The following is an 18,722-nucleotide window of genomic DNA, read 5'->3' on the forward strand; positions in this document are numbered from 1 at the left end:
AAAACCGAATCAAATCGAAACCAGTACCCTAATTTTCAAATTTCAAATTTTGAAAAAAATTAGCCTTAAATTGAAATTAAATAATAAAATTCATATCTCTCAATAGATTATTTCATTCCGTGTTTGAATTGCAACTCTAAATCGTTGATTATATGTTCGAATTTGTGATTTTGATGACTATCAACTGTCGATTTTTTACCCATTTGCATCTTTTTGTGTTTTTCACGACTAAGAAACTGTTGTTTATTTTTTAGTCTTTAAATAAATTACATATATGTCGTGAATGAATAAAGATAACTGGTGTTTATATATAAATATTATAGTCAACGTCAATGAAAATTCAATAAAAAGAAGATTCGTGGTGCTATTGTCTATTTCAGGGTATAATTGCGTCATTTTAGTTAAACAGATTGTATAATTTTGTCATTTTAGTTAAACAGATGGTATGAACTCGACATTTTGAAAACCAAATGTTAAATTCGACATTTCACTAAAACACATGGTATATTTGTATCATTTTTCCAAATCAGGTTCTTAAAAACTAGGATAAAAACTTGACTTTTTTAAAATCAAAGATATAATTACAAAAGCAATACTTAACTTAAACTTATAATTTATATATGTCATTTTTATTTTATTAATATTAAAATCAAAGTAATAGTCGGCATGTTGATTCTTTCATTCAATATATTAATTTTTTTGTTCTAATTTTAAATTATAAATGAATTGTGAGATACATAAATATACGATTCACAATTCTAGTTAGTTTTAGCTACGTTTATATGTCTAGTCTTATAACATGAAAGAGAACCGCATTAACGATCTTTAAAAAATAAACCCTTCAATAATGCATGATACTGGAATAACTCTTCGTGATTAAATACAAGACATTATGAATCATCACCGAGCATTAGAAGAAGAACTGCATGAACTCTAACTGCCTGAAAAATAGTTGCGAGTTATACCTCTCGTATCTCTCAATGAGGTTCCTCGAGTCCTCTATACGGCTTCGATATTACATGTGATATGCGTAATTATTGTGTGTAGATCACTCACTTTATTTTATGTTAATTATTTAAATACACATCGGTCAAATACGACTCTAACGGGGATTAAATTTGTTCCCAAATCTTTATCTTTCTTCTTGGTTCATAATATTCATTCAGCAACCTATAACACAATATGTTATCAGAGCCAACTTCATTTTCGATGTTGGGCCATCTGCGAGGGAGGTGTATCAGGAAGTCGCACATAAACCGATGATGTATCATTTGTGCTTCTTATAAAACTTTCGAGTTACTATTCTTATTGTCAGTTAGTTTTAAAATGGAACTCCATGATGTTTTAACATAGTATTAGAGTATAAATAATATTTTTTTGGTCGATGTGAGATTTTCTGATAGGATTAGGGAAACTATATGAAATATGCAAAGGTTATGGGATAAATGAATAATAAATAAAATGTTAAGTTATTAACGCGAACTTCACAAATTTCAATGCAATGATAATGATAACTTGTTGGAGATTGAGTGAATTATTTTGCTCGAACATAAACGCGCAACGAATTTGAGGACAACAATAATTATACGGCAAATAATACGTATGATGGACAAGCGAACTCAATCGAGTAATACATGACACACTAATATGACCCGTAGATGGCATTCAAAAGGAAGTTGAAATTCGACTAATCCATTTTTAGACATACAAAATATCAAACAAGTGCATTGACGCAAAATATAACAATACGAGTAAAATATAACACACACACTCGATTTAATTTGTAATTGATCCGATCTAAAATCGAAATTTTTGTACCATATCAGCAAAATTTTTTTTTTGTTTATTTAACCGAACTAGTTTATGAAATCGTTTTGATTGTTGATTTCATGATTTTCAAATATGACTAAACTAAAACCGAACCAAATATTATTCAAATAATTCATTATATGCATTATAGCGTTTCATGGTTCAATGGTGGAGCGCTATTCATATCAAGCCACACTCGTGTGTTTCGTTCTCAGCTATCGTATGATACTTTTTATTATTTAAAAGCATTTTGCAAAGTGTTATAAAGGTATCAGTGACGGAGCCAGAAAAGCCCATCAGGGGGGGCTAATTTGAAAAAAAAAATTCAGGGGGGGCTTGATTGTAAAAAATTTATAAAAATTGGGCCAAAAGTATAAATTTTCAAGGGAAAAAATGTAATTTTTTTTTAAAATGGGCAAAAAGTGCAAATTTTTTTTTTGAGGGGGGGCTTCACTGAAGGTATATTTTTTTTTTTGGCAGAAGTATGCATAACTCGTGTATAACTACCTCATAAAAATTCAGTATACAATCACCAAATATACATAGCAAAATACATATTACAACGTTCGTTCCAAAATATTGTATAGTCAACGATAATTTATTTGTAGTAACCGTCCACTACGATGTAGTTCCTTCCCTCTATGGCAAGCAACCACGCAACCAAATTAGTAAAGAAATATGTATTATATATGGAAATTTTGATCACTATCGAAGTTGTGCAATCGAGTCAAAGTGGACAACTCAATAATTTTGATTGATAGTTACGTATACCAATATAAATTTACGTAACTTGAGACAATTTGCGTAAAATAAATCAAATAACTTCACCAAAATATATTATTATAAGTTAAAACTTTAAACCATACACTATCATTATTATGATATAGTTTTTTTTTATTCGCAAATGGATTCCGAACTGAACTCTTGCTTTTTAAAGGTGTACATTTTAACAAACACAAATTTTAAAGTGATTTTGTAATGACGATTTCAAGTTATTTAAAGTATAAAAAGGTAAATTTTTCTTAAAGTTATTTTTTTACGATTTTTAAATTTAGATTAACTAAAATTATATATTGATTGAGAATAGTTAACTTTAGTGATAATCTCACCGTAGAGCTCGACCTACACAAAAGACTTTTGAGATTAAATGTTTTTAATTGCGTGTTCTTTGAAAAATTATGATTGTGATGGTTCCGGAGAAAAAAGGGCTCAAGGTTGTGGATATCCAACATCACGAGTTATAGCTCCGATGAACATATAACATAATTTTAAATGACCCACCCATAATTGTACATGCTCTCATTGGAAACATTTGATCTTCCTTTTCCTATTAAAAAAACGGTTGCTCAAAAAGAAAATACTCATTGACAAAACCAAAATCTCACAAGTTTAACAAAATAATTAATTTATATTTGGCATAATACGTCTGAAAGGAGTCTACCTGTCAAAAATACAAATATGCTAGTTTTCCTACAAAGAGTGTTTTTTTACCTACCACATTAAATTTCATATCAGTTGAAACTTAATTGAAAGTAATTTTAAGAAAAAGAAGAAGAAGAGATAACACACATATACAATAGAAAACTAGAATTAGCACAATTAATTTCCATTAAAAAAAGAAAGAAAAAGAAACAGCACAATTAATTAAAGAAAGCTAACTTAATAGTGACCTTTCCGTCATTGAAATTTAGTTTTCCCATATTCGTCATAAAAAAACAATAAAAACTTTAGCCTTTGTAATGATAATTTTAATCAAACAGTTTTCCCGCTATATTTACTATATAAATTTATTTTAGCAATCATTTCAAAAAATTTCTTTTAGTAATGAAATGTTGATATTGATATTATATAATAAAGCCAAGTCACCCTATAGAAAAAAGGGCAAAGATAGATGGTGCGCACTGTTCCAACCTTCCTTTTTCCTTTTAAAATTTAATTTCCAAAAGTGTTTTTTTTAGAGAATTGCACGTGACGCCAAATTCATATACTCAGGGTTATTTTGGGAAATCGAAATATTCATAGTCTCACATGCGATCGCTTGTTTGATGATGTGCACGACGTTGATGAGCGTGGCGATTTTCAGACCATAGCATGGCACATTTCGTTCCCTAAACGACACCGTTCGCTGGTCGTGGAAATGTCGTTTATACAAAGTGTGAGCGTTACGAGCAAAATGTGTGCAACTAATAAATGGGAATAAGGCTGTTTGGCTTAATAACATTTAAAGCTGATAAATCTACATTTAATCGCATGGATTGCTAAGTGGATTAACATTTATCTGTGACATAGTTTACTTTAACTGGATGGAATCTTTTCAATAGATTGTTTTTTTTTTCAGTTTTTCTTTCGTAGTTTGAAAACATAATTAATATTTCCTCACAAAAAAAAACATAATTAATATTGTGAACTTTTAGTAATCAAGAATCTTTTTATGATTAAAATACAAACCAAGAAAGTGAAACTTTCGTAATCATTTTTACGGATTTACACTCATCACGATCATGTAGTTATCTAAACTTTAAAGAAATAAAAGAACAAGTTCTTTAAATTTAATTGTCCACTAATTAACTAAAATGTAGATATGCCAATGATCTTTTTAGTTATTTTTTATTTGTTGCTATATTAATTTCTAGCTTGTTAAAAAATACATTAGTTTGAGTTGGAATATCGTTGACAGGGCCGGTCCGAACTCATTAAATACTCTAGGCGAATTAATATTTTAAGACTTTTCGATAATAATAAAAATTTAAATATAAAATAAAAAAATATAATCAAGTTTTTCATTCATCCAAACAGTTAAATTAATAAAAAAATATTAATCTTTGAGTTATATTTTGCTGGAGTGAGTATATATATAGCATATATTTAAAATTTTGGGGCTCAATCAGACAGGAGACCTTAGGCACTTAGCACGGAAGACGTAGACACTTGTTCAATGCCTCCACGGTCCACCAAACATGGAAGTGTAATTGAACTTTAACCCTCTGTCTTTATGGGTGTGTTTAGAACCTATAAACAATAAGAAAGTGAAAATGTAATACCTAATATTTTCTTTTTGTTGTTTTGATTGAGACTGAAAATAAAGAGATGATAAAATGAGAAAAAAAACAAAAGAGATGCATAAATAAAAATCATGAATTAATTTTTTTCTTGAAAATTGTTCGAAAATAAAATATATCGAAATGTTTATATATGAGTGATCTCTTCTCATTATCTACTGGAGTAATAGCAGAGTACACAGCCACATCGCATGCCATATCAGATAAAGAGGCTACCAGCTCAAGCAAAGACGTGTGCCAATCACACAATTGGAATATACGCACGCCTGTGTGAGACAATCAGTCTATAAAAATGTATATAATTCTAACCAATGAATGTAATCGAAATTCATTAATGAGAAAGTTGAGGAGAAGAATATTTTATCTCCCAAATTAAAACATTCTCGTTAAATCTCAAATTCTTTTTTTGTCCATTTTAATTTCATTCGTATTTTTCACGATTTTCAAACACAACATAAATATTTGATTTTCCTTCTTATATTTTTTTTATATTGTCATTTTCTTTTAAATTTATTTTTTCCCACATTTTTTTGGATTCTAAATGCCCTTATAAGACTTTATAAATGTTGTTAGTTTCACCAAGCATGGAATTCTTACCCATAAACTTTGAGTTACAATATTTTACTCGGTGCATGCGCCAAATATATAAAATTTACGGACCATTCATAGACTACAGAAGTTATTTTATGTATTTATTATATGTGATAAATCACTATCTATCGAACCGACCTTTACGAAGAAAATAAAAAAAGTCAAAATGGGTAACGTTCACTAAAAACTAAATATACGGTATACCACATAGGCACATACATCATGATATGGGGGATGATAAGCACCATCGTATCATTTCATATCATAGTTGTTTTTGTGGAAAAGACCGAAAGCCCTCGTTTGTACTTTTGTCAGTTTGTGATTTTTTTCTTTCTTTCAAGAAAACACTAATAAAGTACAGAAAAAAGGAGATTGAAGAAAACACTAATAAAATCAGAAAGACAAAGGACATTATACAAATTAAGCAAAAATATTCAAGTTGATATTTGTAAGATTAACTTCTATAATTACAATAGCGAATGATTGAAAATTTGAAAAAAAATTACTTTTTAACATTTATGTATTAGCTTTATAGTAAAAAAAAAACATTTATATATTAGCCCAATAATATAGTAGATTTATTAAAGAAAGTTAATGTTATTTATTAGAATGTGTATAGATAATGATAAGATTTAACGTATATAATACTAATTTAACTAACTTTATTCTGGAATTATTTCTCATATTTTTAATGGATGAGAATTTGTTTGAAATGGGCATATATTTATTTATTTTTGTTTTTTTTGGGATCTCCCTACATCTCTATTTTCTTTCTTCTCTCGATCTTCACGGCCTCTTGCTTCTCTCCCTCTCTCTCTCTTTCGCTCGCGATCTCTCTAATTCGAAATTAGGGTTTCCACTTCCAAAACCGCCATATCTAGTGTTCACTCGAAGCTCTCTCTAACATATCTCCGTCTTCTCTGTTGATCTCATTCGAGCGAGCGTGACGAAGCTGTACTGGTTTTTTTAGGGTTCGCAGATCTAGCCAGGTTTTGCTCCGAGCTCCGTCGAATCTCCCTCTCTACTCCATCAACATGTTTTGGAAGCTCACAGCTCTCTCCGCCTCATCTCCGGTGAGTCTCTGCGATTGTTTCTGGTTTCATTACATGCCGTTCGAATTTTAGCTCTGAAACGGAAGTGAAAAGTTGGGGTTCGGATTTCGTCTGTTTGTTTGCGATTATTGAGAAGCTCGGTTTGTGGTTTAAATTTTCTCTCCTGGAGATTTCGAAATGGTGATTGGGATATAGTTTCGTTTGTGTGATGAGGTTAAATTTGAACGTATTTGCCTTCGGGTTCTGGAGTTTCTTTTTCTGCTGTTATGATTTACGACTAGGTTTTTTGTGGATGCCAATATCGCTAGCTGGGATTTGGGAGTAAGGGTTCTTGTTGATCGCCGAGTATTTAATTGAAAGATATGAAGAGGGCTAACCAATTGTTGCTTGCTTGGATGTGGGGTCAGCTTTCTTTTAAAGAAAATACTTGTTCCCACTTCATATTTAGTGCCGTTCCTTCGGTTGGCCATGTGAAATAGGGAGTTGAATTGTTGAAGTGCTCAAATTGTGATTATTGTTTCTGAATCCTTTCGTTCTGTCTTCCTAAGCTGTTGTCGTTTATATTCTGTGCTCACTTTTTTTGGCAGGTGGAGTCGGTACTAGACAAGGAAAATTTCACTTTGGAGGAGCTTCTCGACGAGGAGGAAATAATCCAAGAATGCAAAGCCTTAAACAGCCGCCTCATTAATTTGTAAGTTCTTTTGACTATTATGCATATGCAATATTTTTCCAGCAAGCAGTTTTTTCCCCATTATTTGCACATGTAAGTGTAACCTCACGTTTGCAGTTTAAGAGATAGAGCTCAAGTGGAACAGTTAGTGCGGTACATTGTTGAAGAACCTCCAAAGGATGCCGAAAGCAAACGAACCTTCAAGTATGGTGTTTTGAGTTAATAGATTCTCTCTTATCTGTATTCATCTGTTTATAGCTATATTATGATTGTTGGTCAAACAAATTACTTCTTATCAGGTTCCCATTCATTTGCTGTGAGATTTTTACTTGTGAAATTGATGTCATTTTGAAGACTTTGGTGGAGGAAGAGGAGGTACAGCATTTCTCTTTAAGCAATGATAAGGAAAATCCGCTATTCTTCAACTTCCTAATAATCCTATTATAATGAATGCAGATTATGAATTTACTCTTCTCCTTCCTGGAACCCGATCGCCCTCACAGTGCCTTGCTGGCTGGATACTTTAGCAAGGTATGCTAGGATATTGCATGACGACTTTCCACTTACGCTAGGTGTCATTAGTGATTGATTTTTGTTTCATTGCTGTTCAGGTGGTTGTGTGCCTTATGGTTCGGAAGACAGTGCCACTTATGAACTATGTCCAAGTAAGTAATGTACTAAATTTTGCAGATTATTCGTATGGGCCAGTATATGAATACTGCTTTGGTCATGTGATTCTGCTTAACTATTGTGTCCAAATTGATGTCAGAAGTGATTCTGCTTAACTATTGTGTCCTTACTGATGTCAGAATTTGTACTGTAATTAATATTGCAGGCTCATCAGGATGTTTTCCGTCAGTTAGTTGATCTGATTGGCATAACTTCTATCATGGAGGCAAGTTTAAAAAAAGAATCGCTTTTCAAGTTGTTAGTTAGTTCTATGAATCTAATAATATTTGATTTTGGGTGATTTTGTTCTGAGACGTTCTAATTGTACAGGTGTTAGTGCGACTTGTTGGTGCTGATGACCATGTATATCCTAATTTTGTTGATGTTATGCAATGGCTAGCCGAGAGTAATTTGCTAGAAATGATTGTGGATAAACTAAGCCCTTCGGTAAGTGAAAGGTTTCTGTATATTATTTTTGGACACGTAAAATTTCCCTTTTCATCGTCTTAGAGTTGTTAGTCTAGTGGTTAGGCCCTCGATTTATTTCCAAGAAGTCCGGAGTTTAAGCCTCTCTAAGGGTACCCACCTAGCTATTCCTAGTAATTCCAGTTCCTTAAATTTTGTGGGGTCAGGTCAAAAATAAATTTCGTTTTTCGTCTTGGAAAATCCAATTCTCAGGGAATGAGTATTTCCATGTTAGTACAAGAATTCAAGAAACATGGATTCTTATCTTGCCATATCCATTCTGCATTTTAGAATCATATAGCAATGCAGACAAACATCATATTTCTATTTCTATTTCTGTTTTTGTATCACAACTTAACCGCCATAACTTCATTTATTTCTTGTATTCTATAGTTTTAGTGTCATGGTTTTGGTAATCAAGAGGATACTCAGTTCTCTGCTAGTTGGATCACTCAAAAAATTAAATAAATGCAACTTTAAAAGAAGTTTGAGATCAGGCAAGGCATGATAAATCAGTTTAGACAATGAGTCCATCTATTTAATTCTCGTCTAATGTGGCCCTTTTTACTCTGTATCAGTGCTCAGCTGAAGTTCACGCCAATGCTGCTGAAACATTATGTGCTATAACTCGAAATGCTTCATCAGCCCTGGCCACTCGGCTTTCTAGCCCGAGGTTCGTGTTTTAGTCATCCAACATTATACACCGCTGTTTCTTTATTCAAAAGAAAAAGTTTACCTTTCCTGTGTTTTAATTTTGAGTAATGTTAAGGGTCTCTCGGGTGACCCAGTTTTGTTGAGGGGCTAGGATGCACACAAGCCCATCCACACCTTAAAAATGTCGAGTAATGTCAAGTGTTTAAATTTTGATGTACAGTTTTGTAGCAAGAATTTTTGCGCATGCGTTGGAAGATTCAGAATCGAAGTCTGGCCTGGTGCACTCCCTGTCTGTTTGTATATCTTTGTTGGATCCATCAAGGTCCATGGCTGCTTCTACCCTGTATCATTTCCGTAGCCAGCATATCTTTGAATCTCAAGCCCCCGTTAATCCAGAGACTCTAGGCGCCATGCTTCCAAAACTAGGTGAGTATGCGCTGTGTGGTAGATTTCTTTGAATACTAAAAAAAACCAATGTCGGTAATTGTTTATATATCATCGCAATGTTGAGGTTTAACTTTGTGATATTGTTATTTTTCTCAAACTTTGATTTAAAACCCGAAACTCTAGATCAAGCTTTTCCATCTGGTTGATAATTTCACCCTATTTCATCAGTGGTTTCTCAATTACAAAATAAAAATGCGATGCAGGTGACTTGCTAAAGCTTTTAGATGTGTCATCTGATGAGAAGGTATTGCCTACAGCATATGGAGAATTAAGGCCTCCTCTTGGGAAGCATCGTTTAAAGGTTGGTTTTGTTTTTCATCTTGTATCTTGTACACAAATGCATTAGCTCAGGAAATACAAGTACTATGGCATGCACATTAAAGTTTCTGTGAGGTATTGGGATGCAATTTATTCATTGTCAACTTTGTTGTGCTGTATACGTCCAGGTTGTTGAATTCATTGCTGTTCTACTAAAGTCTGCAAATGGAGCTGCAGAAAAGGAGTTGGTTAGCTCGGGAACCATCAAACGAGTCATCGATCTTTTCTTCGAGTAAGTGCCACCGCAATGAATTTTTATTTAAAACATTTCAACATAATTACTATTATTTAGCTTGAGATGAATGTACTAACATGTTTATATTATCCATGCAGGTACCCATATAATAACGCTGTGCATCATCATATAGAAAGTGTCATATTGTCTTGTTTAGAGAGCAAAAATGAGGATGTTGTTGAGCATCTTCTGAATGAATGTGATTTGATTGGAAAATTTCTTCAAACGGATAAGCATCCCATTCTTTCGGGTGACGGGAACAAGGTAGGTAAACGGAATTACTAGGTTGATACTAATGTGCAGTCATCATGAATACTACATTGTTACAACGAGTCTGAAATTTCATTTTGTGTATCTGTGAGTACTTCTCATACATAAAGGTGTTGGCTAATTGCGTGTCAATTCAGATTCTAATATCTAAAAAAATACGCTTTCTTCTGCAGCCAACAGTACCGGCCTCTGGGAAACAAGCACCAAGGGCGGGAAACCTTGGGCACATAACACGAATTTCTAATAAGCTTATCCAGTTAAGAAACAACCAGAGTGTCGTTCAGGCATATTTGAAGGTGGGTGTTAAATTATTTGATAATTCCAATGTCTGGTAAAATGTGAGGAATGAAATTATTTTGCTTGGAACATGTTCATATGTTAGTGTATGATTCAAGACTTGTATTGGACTAGCTGATCGATTAATTATCTTCGACTATGATTCAAGACTTGTTCAGGCATATTTGAAGGTGGGTGTTAAATTATTTGATAATTCCAATGTCTGGTAAAATGTGAGAAATGAAATTATTTTGCTTGGGAACATGTTCATATGTTAGTGTATGATTCAAGACTTGTATTGGACTAGCTGATCGATTAATTATCTTCGACTATTAACTTATTAAACTATCTTTAGTCTGATTATGTAAATGTACTTCAATGCACTTTTTTTTTTCTCTGAAAAACACTGCCTCTCTACCAGGATAACATTGAGTGGAATGAGTGGCAGACAACAGTTCTGCAAGAGCGCAATGCAGTTGAAAATGTCTACAGATGGGCTTGTGGGTATGTTCTTTTTCTGCTGTTTCATGCATTCACTATATAGTGACATGTGTACACTGACTCATAGTTGGACAGACTTTTTCAGTTTGCTTCAGACTAAATCTTAGACTATATATTGTCATATTGGAGAATAAATACCAAGAAATTTTCTGACATGAAATGTAGGCTTTGAAGGGTTTATCTTTATACTATCTGCAGTCACTTGCCATTTCGAATGTGGTTTCTCTCGTCACATTGACTTGACTGTATAGCAACAGCTCTAGGCATTATAGGTTCAAGTGGCCTTCCCATTGCATATGACAGACTGCCTTTTTCTCGGGAATATTGTTTAACTTCAAGAGTGTTTAGGTGCCACCATATGGTAAAGTAAATTTGCTTGACGTTTTTTTTGGCATTGTTTTCAGGCGACCAACTGCATTGCACGATAGGAATAGAGACAGTGATGAGGATGATCTGAACGACAGAGACTATGATGTGGCAGCTCTAGCGAATAACCTAAGCCAGGCATTTAGGTATAAAATATACGGCAATGACGATGCAGAAGAGGTATGTAGCATTTGACGGGTAACGCCATACTCTTTGCCTTTACTCTTATGTTTAGCCTTCAATTTGCTAACTTAGTTTCTGAATTTCTGTCAATTTTCATTACAGGATCAAGGAGCTCTCGATCGCGACGAAGAGGTAATGTATAAATATCTCTACCTTATGTAAACAAAAGAAAATATATTTTCCCAGTCAATTAGTTTAATGAATGTAATATTTATAAATACAGGACGGATACTTTGATGATGATTCTGCTGAAGTAGTTATATCGTCTCTTAGGCTCGGCGATGACCAAGGGAGGTGGGTTGATTGTTTTGGTATTGCATTAGTCGCTCAAAAGATTTAACTGAGGTCAAAATAACAAGTAAACAAAATATAAAACTGAATAAATGACATGGCACCGGCTTGCTCAACGGGTATAATTCTGTAAGTGTTTGCACGGAGTAGGGATTCACAATGTTGTCTGCATAGACTATCAGTCACTTTTATCTTTTCAAAATGGAAATTTTCCATCTGAAAATGTGTTGGCTTTAAGTCTTTTTATTGAAGATTTTGCTAAAATGAACTTTATCACTGGAATATTACAGCAGTCTATTCACCAATTCCAACTGGTTCGCATTCCAAGACGACAGAGTGGGTAGTGCACCCGACGGAACGTCACCCTCGGAGATCATGGAAGACATAACCTTGAACGGAGCTGCAAATGGCGGCAATAGCAGCAGTGACGACGAGGTCGTGGTCGGCGAGGACGAGGAATTCTCTGCCATCAAAGACTCCCTCCACGGAACATCGTCCAGTTCCAACACGGACACGATGAACGGCTCCGATTCGATGAATCCAGAGAGCGAGAAAGAAATCGCTTCCCCTTCCAATGACCTGGGATTTTTCAGGTTCGACGCCCAAGAGAGCGAAGACTTGTTCGGAGACAGACCTATGCCCGAGTGGGTCGGATGGGGCGACTCGCCCGATCTCCAAGTCGGTGGCTCGGGTGTGAACCCGTTTGTTGATTCTGACATTCCTGACGCCGATGCTTCCACTCCCGATGATGACTCAGCGTCACCGCCGCCTCCACCAGCCAATGACAGTTCTTCATCAAGCACCGAACCGGCACTTCCAAATGGCTCCGCAACTGAAACAACAAGCCCCTCCGAGGGTTCTCCGGGCGGTGATGTGGCGCAGAAATCCGTGGCCGTGCCGTCTCTGTTTGAAGAGGATGTTGAGTTTGTGGGAGTGGAATTAGAAGGCACTGAAAAGGCTATGGACCAAGCTCTGAAAGAGGGGATAGTTGGGGAGGCTGGGCCGTTGAAGAGAGATGCTAACCAAATGAAGCAGGAGAAAGAAAATTCCGATGATGGCGGGGCCGGAGTAAAAGAGTTCAACGATGCAAATTATTGGAGGGTCGATCAAGAAGTTGCCGTGCTCGAGTGATTTTATGGATGGAGATATCCTCGCCGCAGGCTATTTGAACAAACCCAAAAGTCGGGTCCAACGGCCATGGACCCTGTTTTTTGGTTAATAACATCTTTGAAGCAGAAAGAGTCATGTACAGTGTATGGATTTTAGGTCCTTGTCATGTTTGTCTCTGTTCAGTATTATTAACATAACTCATTGTTACCTGTATTAGTTTTTTTTTTTTTTTTTTACTTCTCTTTGCTCTTTTTCTCAGTGCTGATATTGGGCTTACCCAAATCCTTCATTTTGATCTTTCGTTTTTCTTTCTTTTTTTGGCCGTAGTTTCCTAATGTGGGATTCTATTATCATTTTTGAATGGACTAAAAAGTATATTGTTTAGTTTTTACGTTTATCGTTTGCATCTGTTCCTATAATCCACACATCTTGAGTTTTTTTCTTTTTTTTTCGTTGCTTGATAACTCATTGTTACCTGAATTAGTTTTTTTTTTTTTTTTTTTTTTTTTTTTTCCTCAGTGCTGTTTGCATCTGTTCCCCTATTATCTACACATTTTTTTTTTTTGCTTTGCTTGATAATTTTATCCAAAATATCATTTTACACGGAAAGCTTCAAAAGTCTATCGGTATGTCGTATACGTTGTTATGTTCGACGAGTTATTAGGAAAACTCGGAAATACCTAGTCGTCGGAGGCAATAAGCTTTTCATCGTCTAGTCTAAATGTAAAGGTAACTTATTTCATTTTTCTAAGCTGAAGTTGTCCATCTCTCTCTCTCTCTCTCTTTTTGAAGCTAGTACTTAAATTATATATTTACGAAATAAATGATACATAGGTGAATATATATATATAAAATGATACATCGATGAATATATATATCTCTCTAAAAATTGCTAGATATTTGAGTTGGAGAGAAAAAAGAATCCTTAAATTCATATCTCAATGTTTCGAATATTCATTTATTTGATTTTTCTTTTTCAGATTTATAATTTTCACCTATGATAATAAAATAATTAAAATTAGAGCAATCGGCATCAAATAGTCCCCAAACTGTGTAAGTTTAAACATTTACGTCCTTGAATTTTTTATTTTAACCATTTTGTCCTTAACTTCTTTCGTCTAAATTATTACATCAATATGTTAACTTCTACAATATTCTGTCATTTACACCTTACCATTAAAAAAACCCGAAACCTACGCATAGAGTCTGTCCCCGATTTTTTTTTAAATAAATATAAGAACATAGAAACAAAGGCTACGATGGTGGTCTCCCGCTGTTAAAAAAAATGGTGGCAATCATGATGCCGACCAATTATTGGATTAGACGGGTGCTTCAACAAAGTGCAATTGTTGTCTACAGTTTGGACTGATCTCGGCAATGTCACGTACCCCATTAGCTTGGACGGCGGTTGAATCCAAGTGTTGTAAATCGTGCTTTTGGTTCTTAGATTTATTGACGCACGACACTAATGTTTTCGGAGTAACTTGAATTCTTCATTGCCAAATTGGTCTCATAGGTGTGGTGCAGTTTGGATGTGTACTTTACTCAAAACTACTGGAAAATTTTCATAGGACAGCATTTAAAGCAACTCTTTTAGAGTATTACTCATGCAGTTGCACGTCAACCGTAAGCTACATGTGAGATATTTAACTATAATTGATATTCAATATGTATTATTAACTAGGCCGATTTTTGTGAACGTTGTCATATTGTTGGTATGAAATCGAAATGGCTCAACTCAAAGCGGTGAACGAAAAAGGCTTGGGGGGTATCTAAACTTGATCCTGAGTTTGTGTCCTGCATTCTTTTCCGGAAGATGTCAGATGTGACAATTTGTCAACAATTGGTGTGAATCATTCAATTTCACAATAATGTCTGCTCGTGAAAAACCCCTATAATTACGTGCCTAGAAACAATTACGGTGTATGTCAACTTACATGGTTTGGGATTATTAATGACAATTGCTCTTAGAATTTTCGTAAAGCATTGACAAGACTGCAAAAGCTGTGAAAGTTACATTAAACATATTTCTCTCTATTTATATGTAGATCAAAGAGATAAAAAGAAAATGGAAAGAGCAACGTTTTTTCTATTTCAAAAGGCAGAGCGGCATTTGGGGATACAAAACTACAAAGAATGAAATACATCATATCACTCATCCCGGAACATGCAACAGTAGACTCATGTCTATAATCATTCAGTCTTTACGAATAATTGTACTAAATCTAAATGCGAAGCTTGTAACAACTTACACGTCATAATAATTCTATATAATAACAATAATAATAATAAATAACAAGAACAAGTATGTAACAAGAGGTATGAATCATCAGCTAAGGATCATGTTTTTGTTCGTTTTTCATTACACTTGCAAGTGTCAAGATGGATGGGTTTTTTAATATTGTATGAATTATTTTACGCTAGGTCATTCGGTCAATATTATTTTACCACCGTAGGCTGAGCTAGTAGATTTTAGTTTTACATGCAATATGGTACTAGGACAAATATGACTCAACATAGCATTAAGAATTGTCAGGGAATCCGAACTTAGAATCCATATAGCGGTTTTACGACACACCAATTAAATCAGAATCATAAGAGTGTAATACTTGTAAGTTTCTCCTTGACAGAATTTACCATGAAATACTTAATTCAAACCAAACACAATTGTCTGACACTTGGATTCCTTTGGCGCAGAAACCACCACACTTTTAAGTTCAGCAACGTGTGAGTCTCTTTAATCATTCCTACAAATTTTAACATGTCTCAGACTTCATAGTAAAGGAAAGTCCTCGTTTAAAAAGCTCAGCTGAAAAATATCATCAACCTGATTGAACAATGGGATTCAAGGTTTACCTTTTGTAATCCTTATCCGTTTCCGGATCAGCTATGATTGTCAGCCTTTTTGCTATTTTCATAAATTCACTGCCAGACCAACACAGACCAAATATCAAAATCTGAAAGCATGTAGAGAAGCCTAGAACCCGAATCGAGCTCAAACATTGGGTAAAAAGAAAAAAAGAAAAAGGAAACTGTACTTGAAAGGTAGATCTCCCGTGTGTTTAGGGGCACCGGTCGCGTCATGGTAGAGAACGCGGGTCATCATCGCAGATATTTCAATCTTGAACTCATTCGAAAGGCTCTTGTAAAGCTCCTCGTAAGATCCGACGACCGAGAGGTCGATAGTCCAACCAACGTCCGCGAATTCCTTGAACACTTTGCAGCAACCGATCTTCACGGAATCACATCTCTCTCGCTCTGCACAGCCGTTATCGTACAACGGAGTCTTTCTCTCAATCTCTTTCACCTCTTCATCGCTGGAGTCAATTTGAAACACCCCGAGAACTTGCCCAAAGAGAGAAACCACGTGATTTTTCGTGCCTCCTGGCCACTCTTCTGAGTTCGGGCTAGTCTGTTGCAGCGACAACAAGCAGGACAAATCTCCGTTGCTGCAAAACGGGCCCGCCACGACGCTGTCTGGATCGGGAGAAAATTTCTCCGGCGGCGGCGCCGGTGCGGCTCTGGAGTGATACAAATCCATCCGAACCCGCGGGTCGTTGGAAAAATATTCCGGTAGTGGTACTTCAAGTACTAAATGCCTGGCTCCCTGAATGCCAACAGGGTTGGTGTTGTATTGATATCCCGAGGGGTTGATGGGCCCGAGGGTATCGCCGAGAATGGTGCCCGGAGGGACACTGAACTTGCCACTGAAGATGAAGTCCTGGTAGTGCTCCGGCCGGAACTTCTTTCTCGGCTGCTCATCGGGCGGGAAAGGAGGACACATCATCATGTTCGGCACTGCGTCGATCATCCACGGGCTCACACACTGTGGATTGTGTTGTTTATCCGGTTCATCGTCCCACGATACCTACAATACACAGGATGTTATACACTATGGTTTGACTGCTTAATAGTGAGTAGAGCAAATAACTTCAATCTGTTCAATGGATTAAGTTTTTGCTTTTGGAGCTGAAGCTTAAAGAGAGAGTATAACTGTAGAAAGTTGATAGTTCTTTGCAAAATCCAACATGAGTCATGAATATTTCATACTATAAGCTAAAGGACAGTCTTGTGTGCCTAATTTAGTTACTGACACAGATTGAAGGAATTCCATTGGAATCATCGACACATATGCTAAAAGCTAAAATTGGTACTGCAGACACTAGTACGAACTAGCAACGACCCGGAAAACAGTAACCCTCTCTTTCTATTCATGAAAGCTTGATCATAAAAACACAAACGAAATTAAAAAAATATATATAAAAACTTAGCGGTTTAGTTAGTAACAATGGCGTTGCCCTGAAAAACCGACGACTGTCAATTGGATATCAAAGAGTCAAACAAGTGCTAGCAACGAGTAAAAACCAAGACAAAGCCTCACAAAACATCTCAAAACTCGTCAATAAAATACAAGTCACAGTTCAAAAGAATCAAACAAAAGTAGTAAACAGAGAAATCAAATACCTGGAGAACTCTCCAGGGCGAGTTAGGCCAGTGAACAGGATCAAAAGCCTTCACGGCAGTGGTAATCCCATTGCAATTCTTGACCCTAGAAGTGGTCTCATCCTCAACCTCCATCTTGAGCCTCAGCCCGCTCCGCCACGGATCCGACAAAGCCGCCCTCACCTCCGCCGCCCTAACGCAGAACTCCGCCGCTCCGTCGCGAGGATAGAACACCGCCTCGAACGCCTCTCCTCTCGCCGCTCTCCTCACCGCCTCCGCGAACTCCTCCGCCCTAACCCTCCCCTGCGCCGCCGTCCTCCTCGCCCGCCTCGTCCCCACACAAATCTCGCCGGAGTCGCTCCGCAGAAACACGATCGAGTCTCTCGCGACGAGCCTCTTCCTGTTCACGAACACGCTCCAGCCAGAGGTGAGAAGATGCCTCCGCGGTGTTCCCCGGTAGATGTGCCTAAACTTCCAGACCTCGCCGTGGACATCACGCGCCGATAGCTCCTGAACCGGAGGATCCGCGGCGTAGTTCAGCGCTGGGAACACCGTATCGGCGCAGTGCCGCGGCACAGAGAATCCTCCGCCGTTGTTCGCGTCGGACTGAGTCAGAACCTTCGCGAACGAAGTGCCGGTCCAGGAATCTTCGGGATTATCATCGCCGCCGTAATCCTCGCTGGAGTCATTTCCGACGAGGCGGAGAGTCATCGCCGCGAAGACCTCATCGGTCTCGGAATCTGCCATGAGATTGACGGCTACGACGCGGCAGAGGATGAGCGGAGGAAGTCCGAGCGCGACGGCTGCGAAATCGGCGGTGCAATTCGCGTTCTCGGCGTGGCCTTGGGGAAAGTAGTACACGGTTGAACCTTCCGCCGGAATCTTAACAGTCCTCCCGGCGCAGGCCCGCCATAGATGGCGGTCCAATCTTGGTGGATTGTTGTTCATTTCTAGGGTTTGGGTTTTCCCACTCAGTCTGAAGGTAGACTCTCTCTCTCAAGTCACTCTCAAGTCTCTCTCAGAGCAAGAGACTCAACAAAGAAGATATTGTTATTCGAGTGATTTAATTATCTAATTATAATTGGGCAACAAATTAAAGCACTAACCCCCTAAAACATTTATATTTTCTTCTGCTACATGTTTTTTTTCTTCCCCTTGTAATGTAAAACGTGTAACAAATTTACACTATCTATTTGGATCCCAAAAAAAAAAAAAAACATTAATCCTAAACAATATCTTACTTGCAATTTTGTAACATCTTGAATCGTTCAAACTTTTTTAAAATTAAAAAAAAAATCTATCGTGTTAAATCG

At 36.3% G+C, this 18,722-nt stretch overlaps 2 protein-coding genes across 3 annotated transcripts; one reads left to right on the forward strand and one right to left on the reverse strand.

Moving 5' to 3' along the window:
- The first annotated feature begins 6,199 nt into the window (after positions 1-6,199).
- LOC149382104 (uncharacterized) lies at positions 6,200-13,357 on the forward strand. 2 transcript variants are annotated; one of them, XM_089630236.1, is made up of 19 exons: positions 6,200-6,532; positions 7,099-7,202; positions 7,299-7,385; positions 7,481-7,556; positions 7,638-7,712; positions 7,793-7,846; positions 8,017-8,076; positions 8,181-8,297; positions 8,894-8,988; positions 9,190-9,395; positions 9,620-9,717; positions 9,863-9,966; positions 10,068-10,233; positions 10,413-10,535; positions 10,937-11,019; positions 11,421-11,562; positions 11,668-11,697; positions 11,789-11,859; positions 12,150-13,357. In XM_089630236.1, exons 1-19 carry the CDS (start codon positions 6,494-6,496, stop codon positions 12,985-12,987), a joined length of 2,568 nt encoding a protein of 855 aa, XP_089486362.1. In that variant the 5' UTR covers positions 6,200-6,493; the 3' UTR covers positions 12,988-13,357. The 2 variants fall into 2 exon arrangements, with proteins under 2 accessions (XP_089486362.1, XP_089486361.1); XM_089630235.1 differs by having other exon boundaries at positions 6,201-6,532; positions 12,147-13,357.
- Positions 13,358-15,459: 2,102 nt separating this feature from the next.
- Positions 15,460-18,471, reverse strand: LOC149382105 (auxin response factor 10-like). The gene is made up of 4 exons (XM_089601824.1): positions 17,431-18,471; positions 16,005-16,834; positions 15,823-15,891; positions 15,460-15,713 (listed from the first exon to the last, which is right to left on the reverse strand). The coding sequence occupies exons 1-4, from the start codon at positions 18,355-18,357 to the stop codon at positions 15,704-15,706; spliced, it is 1,836 nt and encodes a 611-aa protein (XP_089457950.1). The 5' UTR covers positions 18,358-18,471; the 3' UTR covers positions 15,460-15,703.
- Positions 18,472-18,722: the final 251 nt, after the last annotated feature.

The sequence above is a fragment of the Urtica dioica genome, chromosome 11, assembly GCF_054948205.1.
Source record: "Urtica dioica subsp. dioica isolate 48M chromosome 11, U.dioica_male_clone48M_v1_H2, whole genome shotgun sequence".
NCBI lineage: Eukaryota > Viridiplantae > Streptophyta > Magnoliopsida > Rosales > Urticaceae > Urtica > Urtica dioica.

Bases quoted from the DNA above. Each gene is read 5' to 3' on its own strand.
- LOC149382105 (XM_089601824.1), bottom strand. From the start codon at position 18,357: ATGAACAACAATCCACCAAGATTGGACCGCCATCTATGGCGGGCCTGC. The intron at 16,835-17,430 runs GTATTTGATTTC...TGTGTATTGTAG, and splicing joins CGCCCTGGAGAGTTCTCCAG to GTATCGTGGGACGATGAACC. The intron at 15,892-16,004 runs GTACAGTTTCCT...TTGGTCTGGCAG, and splicing joins ACGGGAGATCTACCTTTCAA to TGAATTTATGAAAATAGCAA.
- LOC149382104 (XM_089630235.1), top strand. From the start codon at position 6,494: ATGTTTTGGAAGCTCACAGCTCTCTCCGCCTCATCTCCG. The intron at 10,536-10,936 runs GTGGGTGTTAAA...CCTCTCTACCAG, and splicing joins TCGTTCAGGCATATTTGAAG to GATAACATTGAGTGGAATGA. The intron at 11,698-11,788 runs GTAATGTATAAA...TTATAAATACAG, and splicing joins CTCTCGATCGCGACGAAGAG to GACGGATACTTTGATGATGA.